General features: G+C 39.2%; 1 protein-coding gene and 1 long non-coding RNA gene across 2 annotated transcripts in view; one reads left to right on the top strand and one right to left on the bottom strand.

The window, feature by feature from the left end:
* The window catches only part of BPTF (bromodomain PHD finger transcription factor), a 54,014-nt gene extending 48,642 nt beyond the window's left edge, over positions 1 to 5,372 (top strand). The window contains 2 exon segments of the mRNA XM_017740752.1: positions 1,667 to 1,853; positions 3,366 to 5,372. Of these exon segments, the coding sequence (XP_017596241.1) occupies positions 1,667 to 1,853; positions 3,366 to 3,402 (224 nt within the window). The 3' untranslated portion in view covers positions 3,403 to 5,372.
* On the bottom strand, positions 3,773 to 6,543 carry LOC108448302. Its single transcript, XR_001864147.1, has 2 exons — positions 5,895 to 6,543; positions 3,773 to 3,903 (listed from the first exon to the last, which is right to left on the bottom strand). It is a non-coding gene; the product is annotated as an uncharacterized LOC108448302 (long non-coding RNA).
* Positions 6,544 to 6,549: the final 6 nt, after the last annotated feature.

Raw genomic sequence — 6,549 nt, 5'->3', positions numbered from 1 at the left:
TTTGGAAATAACAGTTAAGTTCCCGGCTCACAACTCCCAGCCATATTTTGCAAAATTCACAGGTTAGGCAGATGAAACACTGTGATTTCTCACTGATACATTCAGAAGTTCATGAAGGCTGTTTTATCTACTTCTAGGCTGACTCCTTCACCCTAAATAACTGCCTGTCTTACAGATGAAATGTGGAAGTCAATGCAGCAATAGGATAGAACTCATGTTTTTAAATTTCTTCATTTAAAGAGGACAATTTTTTTCTGTCTTTGTGCATGAGCTTCTCCTCCAGAGGCTGAGCAGGATGTGATGCTATGGAAGCATGACGTGCACGTGATGGAGTTTAAAATTATCTTCATATGACTTGATAGTAATAGTAAATTTTGTTTTATGTGTAATTTATCTTTAAAGCTGCAGGAACAAAATGCATTCAGATATTGTGAATGTGGGCGAAGTTGAAAGGGAGATGCTGCAGCTTTACAGTGCTTTACTCTAATCTTCTTAGAGCTCACCAGTTAAAACTGGATAAGCACTTGGATGTGAAATTTCTTGAGAAAATCTATCTCCTGGCAGAAATGGTGTTGGGAATGTTATTCCTTTCCTTCCAGTATTGAACCAATACCTTTTCATATCTCTAAATGAGAGCCAGTGTGTCATTAGAGCTTTCTCACCTACTCCTTACTCATCCTAGAAATAGGAAAGTTCAGTTTAGTATCTTGGCAAAATGTTGTGGTATGTTGACTGAAAACAGTATTTTGTTTAGAAATTGTGTCCTTTTCTGTTCCAAGTTTTGGACTGTTATGACAATGCTGAACAATTCCTATTCCATGGTGGATGGGTTAAAGTTTATAAGGAAAGCTCAAATTACGATACTGCTAGTGGAGTAAACAGAAGTGCATTTAGCCCTTTCTGACTTAAGTAGGAGGAAAAGGCGCCTCTAAGTATACAAGTAAATCTTAGTAAAATACATCAGGTAATCCAGACCCATCTGCAGTTTGCACACATTCGGGCATTACTGGTATCTCAAAATAAGCACCTTAAGGACATTTTTCAAGGGCAGATAGTTGTTTTTCTGGCTAAAAGTGCCACGAGACATTTACACAGCTATATTTGTATTTGACAGGTTTTGTTCCTCTCCCTGTTTTTAATTGATATGTGGATTAAAATGGGACAATTACTGTTCGTATCACCATTCCTGTCTCCTTAATGTGTCTGGTCAGTAAGGATGAGAGCTCTGGAATTTTGCATGACCCTGCACTTGAAATCTTTCATCTGTGCCATGTGTAATGTGCATATGCCCATGAGAATTGATAGTTTGTTCAAAGCAAGGCAGGAATTCAAAAAATAGTCAGGAGGTGATGGCTGTTACATGTACATGGTACCTGAATCTTGGTTGTCTGACCTTCCCTTCATTTCTTCAGAAAAAGCAGGGAGCTCCTTGCAAAGGTTTTCCCTGGTCATTGTGATTCTTGCATTTTATTGAATTTAGCTGCACACAACATATTCATGCCTAAGTGTCGCTTCTGAGGGAGACCTACTGGTGTCACCAGTCACAACCAGCATTCCTGGAAAAGCCTCTAACCTGGATAATGCTTTGTTTCCCACAGTCTTGACAATGTAGATTTCTGTTGAGAATGAAAGTGTCTCATTTAAATAATATTTGGTTTCTTTGAAGACCTTGCAACCATGGAAGAAAGAATCCTGAAACGCTACTACAAAAAGGTCACGGAGTTTGTGGCAGACATGACCAAAATTTTTGATAACTGCCGTTACTACAATCCAAGTGACTCCCCTTTTTACCAGTGTGCAGAAGTTCTCGAGTCCTTCTTTGTACAGAAACTAAAAGGATTTAAGGCAAGCAGGTAAGCTGGAGTGTTCCTAACCACAGATGTTGCATTGGCCCCTGAAATCTCCTTTCTAAGCTTATCCTGCATTCATAGAGGAATTTGCTGCTCTGTGGCCTTTCCTGGAAAATTTTGTCCAAATTAAGGTTTAAATACGGTTTTATGGAGGTTACTTTGGAATGTTTATTCAAAAGGAGTTGTAAAAAATTCGGGTGGTATCATAAATTTGCAAAATTTGAATGATACTTCAACTCATTGCTGCAGAAAACTTAATGAGAGTAATTACTGATCAGGACAAATACTGTGTCTGAGTTGTGCTGATGTTCTACTCTGCAGTAAATACTTCTCATGCTAATAAGAGACAATCCTGCTGTGAAGCTTATAATCAAATGAAAGAAATTAAAATACTTCAGTGTTACACCTTCTCTCATCTTTTTATAACTTACCACCTTTGAAACGGAGGGAATAAGTAAGGTTTAAAGTAGGAGACAGAAAATGAAACATAATTCAAAATTTACCTTTTAAAATTAAACTTTCTTTTAAAATTATTTTTTCTGAGGAAGGGCTGATGTAGACATAGATACAGACATTCCTGGAAAAGAATATGCATTTTTCTTTCCAGTTCAATACTGTAATAATTTTTATCAGGTAGTTTTCAACCCATGTTTCTGTCACTGCCATTAGCTGGGTCCCCAGCACTCACTGTGCTTGCATGCTGATTTCATTGCTGCATTTTATTTGTTATTGTTTTTCATTTATACCATCCGTCTTCTTTCTTTTCTTGCAGATTGTGATATCTTTAGTCTGAACTTTTTAACTGGAATCAGAACTGGATGTTGGGGTCACTTTCTTTTATTGTACAATTCAATGACATTAAACTGCCCTAAAAATCCAGGTCATTTGTCTAAAAAGTAAATGTTTTTGTTGCCAGCAGTCACAGTGGTGAACATCACTGTATTAACAAAAAATTGTTCCATTCCTCAAATACTGTATTGAGAAAAATGAAAAATTCATCATGGAGACCTTGTATTTTATTGTTTAAGTCACTAATAAAACTGTGAATGTCAAAGAGGAGTTTTGCTGAACTCTGCTTAGCAAAAATGTGACTTTAACATGCCTGTTCAGTTTTTTTTCTTTTAAGTTAATCCAAAGACTTCTTGAATAAATTTAAGCAAAGTAGACCTTATTATAAATATTTACAACTAAAAATGTCTTTTTGCTTTCCTTTCAATGGACTACTATTACGTAAATATGTGAGTAAAACTGATTTCAGGCATTTTGGAATATTCCAGTGACACACTGTATTTTACAAGTACCGAAATATTTGAATTCTGGAGGAGAAAATAGGCTTAAAATTCAGAGAAAAAATTATTTTAAGTGTCCTTTTTTATTTCTGAAGGGGAAAAAAATAAATGGAAGCAACATGGTGGTAATTCCCTCATTATGATTTATTTTTGGCAACACCTTGCAGCAACTGTGTTCTCCAAATTGAAGGGTGCTTAATTCTTCACTTTCTTCTGTATTCTGCAGGTCCCATAACAACAAACTGCAGTCTACAGCTTCTTAGAGTTCAGCGTGTTAACCAAACACACGAGCAAGGATCTGGTTGTCTGACAATTTTTAATTAAGGAGCCAGATGTTTTTAGTCAGGTTATCCTGACAAGACTTGATGTAAACTGCGTTTTTATTGGTCACAACAGTCAAATTATATTCTTGGCTTATTTTGTCCAAAGGACAAAGAAATAAAAATCAGCAGCACCACTTTCTTGTCAAGATCAAGTTGTTGTACTATTGTGGCAGAAGCAGGAAAACTTTGTTTTGTTGAAGGAGAAAGAGAGAAAGAAAAAAGATACAGTAAATGGGGTCACATTTAACTCCATGGAAATGCCACGTCTGTTCTTCAGTGAAGAAGCTGGTTTAAAGTCCACACAGAAAACTTTGACTGTATTTATTTATTGTTGCAAAAAAGACGCTTTTTTATTGCTGCCCTCATTTGTCAGCTAATTATTTTTTCTTATAAAATCCAGCCCCGGTTCCATGTAATCCATTCTGTATCTTAACATGATTCCTGTAGGTAAAAGTACAAGAAGACCTCTAGATGTCTTTTCTTTCTATGAAAGGAGCTGCTATGTACACATGTGCACATACACAGGACTGGGAATCAACAAGGAGTTTATCATTCATGGTAGATTAAAACAAGCTTGCATAAAAGTTGGGCTGAGTGGTCATGGACTACAGACTCTGTTGCCTTGAATATAACAAACAGTACAATTTGTCATTTACTCTGCACCAGACTGAACTGAGTAAAATCTATTTGAAGGTATCTTGTTTGTAAACATTTGTCAGATTCTAATTTTTTTTCTTTTGTATTAAAATTCAAAATATGGATGTATATGAAACAAAATAAATGGAGATCATTGTTCTCCCCACAGCCGTAGGTGTGTTTGAGTGTGCGCTGACATGTGTATGTGACACTTTGGGGATCTGTGCAGGAGTGTAGGGATTGCAAGGAACAGGGGTGGGAATGGCCAGGGAGTGGGACCCGATCGTGTTCCAGTCCCGTTATCCCAATGAAACATTCCCACAGTGGTGCCACAATGACTGTTCCAGCTGTGACAGGGTAAGAGGTGTCTGTGAGGTGTCCCTGCCCACTGGAGCTCAGTGATCTTTGCCAAGTGCTCTGGGAATGCTGAGCACCACCTGTAGTTGCGTCCCTGGGAGCCTCCTGGGCTGCCCCAGTGTTCCCTGTGGGAGCAGTGCTGCCCTGAGGGATGAACTGGAGTCCAAGAAGATGCAAATTGCAGATGAGGAGGCTTTTCTTTTGCTGTGTGTGACTGACTTGCTCTGGTACCTGTCTGTAGTTCCCAGCCCTGGTTTCCCTGCAGCTCCTCACCCACCTGACCAGCTCTTGCACTAACTCACAGTCAACTTCTGTTCTACAGTGGTCTGGGATTTACCTGATTTATGGATAAGCTCCTTTTGGGTTTAACCTCACACCTTGCTATGCAAGAACCTCCTCTGTTATTTTTCTTAAAAAGATGTTGCTACTGACCACCCTTTCTTACACTTCCAGCTCAGGTGTTCAGGTTCTTCTGGGGGGATTTTATCTACTAAAAACCCATGTGTTTTTGTACATACAAATGTTGTCATTTAAACTATCTGTGAAAATTACTAATTGTTCAGTGTGGAAACAATCCATTTATGCTTCTGAAAGTCAAAGAAGAGTAGTTGCATTTAGGTTATGTTGTCCTTTGACATTTTAAAAAGATGCTGCATATTGTAAGCAGTGTGTTTTAATGCGACAAGGAAGAATCTCACCTTTAACAGCACTGGGACATATCCTGCATCTCATCCCAACTTCTCAGCATTTCTGTACTATTTATTCATACCTAAATCCATATTGACATGATTTAAATCTTTCCTACCTGTAGGCAATAGATTGCTGTTTTTAACAAATTGTGGCAAACTGAAGAGTACTTTTTTGTACCTTATAGGACACATCATCCTAGACAAATAAAGTAATGTGTTTGACATGGATTTGGTGGTGTTTCTAATGAAACATTTGATAATGTTATTGGATATAAGCCTTGGCTTTGCCAGATCATACGTAACTGTGAATCAGGTTGATTAGGGAAATAATCCATACATGCAATTTAATGCTGCTGATTAATCACCCAACCCAAACCATTCTGTTATTCCATGAGAGCCTGTTTCATTGGGCAGGTCGAGGTACTTCTCTGGATTTATTGGTGGTGATGTTTTATAGTTAAATGGTGTTACAGAAAATAAATCACTTGTGATTAATCCCCACCTGCTGTAAAGCATAAAGTTCATAAGGTTTGTGATCTCTGCTCAGTTCTCGTCCTCTTTGTATTTTATAGATTATTGCAACAGTTGTTTTGAAATGGTCGTATGTTGTAAGAGGTATTGATAATGTGAGCTGTGCCAGCTTGATTTTCCTTTTCTGTCTCTTCAAATTTGAAGCAATTATCCTCAATCTCAATTCAGTTCATGCAGAAGTTAATGGAGATTTAAAGTACAGTAAGAAGTTTGGCTTACCCAAAAGCCTCGAGTAAACTCCCTGGACAGATGGGATGACAACAGTTATTCCTGTACGCATGGATTTCTGTGTGGTGCTGGCAGAACATTCCGTAATTATCCTGCTGGAAAGAAAATTATGGACTGTGAGGTACCAAAATTACCATGGCAGGTGTTGAACGTGACCGCTATCCAGTTCTCAGTGTGGCTGTTGATGGGAGAGTTTTGAAATAGCAAGTGCAAGACTGGAAATCCTCTCGATCTAGGAATTGTTGTTCAGGAGTTGTGTTTAGTATGTGATAAGGCTTTGGGAATGGCTCTGCAACAGGATGGCATGCTGCAGAGGATAGGTAGATTTTGTGCTCACTCATGACATGCAGGTGGACAAGAAACCCTGATCCAGCCCCCCCTCAGCCCGTGTCCGGCTGTGTCATCTGGGTGGGGCAACTTTGGGAGCAGCCCCAGCCCTGCTCCTGGTCCTGGCTGGGCACGCAGCTGCTGGGACACAGGTGTGTCCTGATGCCCCCGCCACTCCCCTCACCGGTGGACAAGATTTGGGGCACTTTGAAGGCGCGTTAGGGGTGAATTCGGCCCGCTCAGAGAGGGCAAAGGGACAATTTGAGAGGCTTTCTGAGGTGTCCTTCTTTTGCCTGCCCCCGCAAATCTCCCCCCTCCG

This window comes from Corvus brachyrhynchos, unplaced genomic scaffold, assembly GCF_000691975.1.
Source record: "Corvus brachyrhynchos isolate BGI_N302 unplaced genomic scaffold, ASM69197v1 scaffold218, whole genome shotgun sequence".
NCBI lineage: Eukaryota > Metazoa > Chordata > Aves > Passeriformes > Corvidae > Corvus > Corvus brachyrhynchos.
The sequence above is the reverse complement of the archived record's forward strand: the minus strand, read 5'-3'. Positions and strand labels throughout refer to the sequence as shown.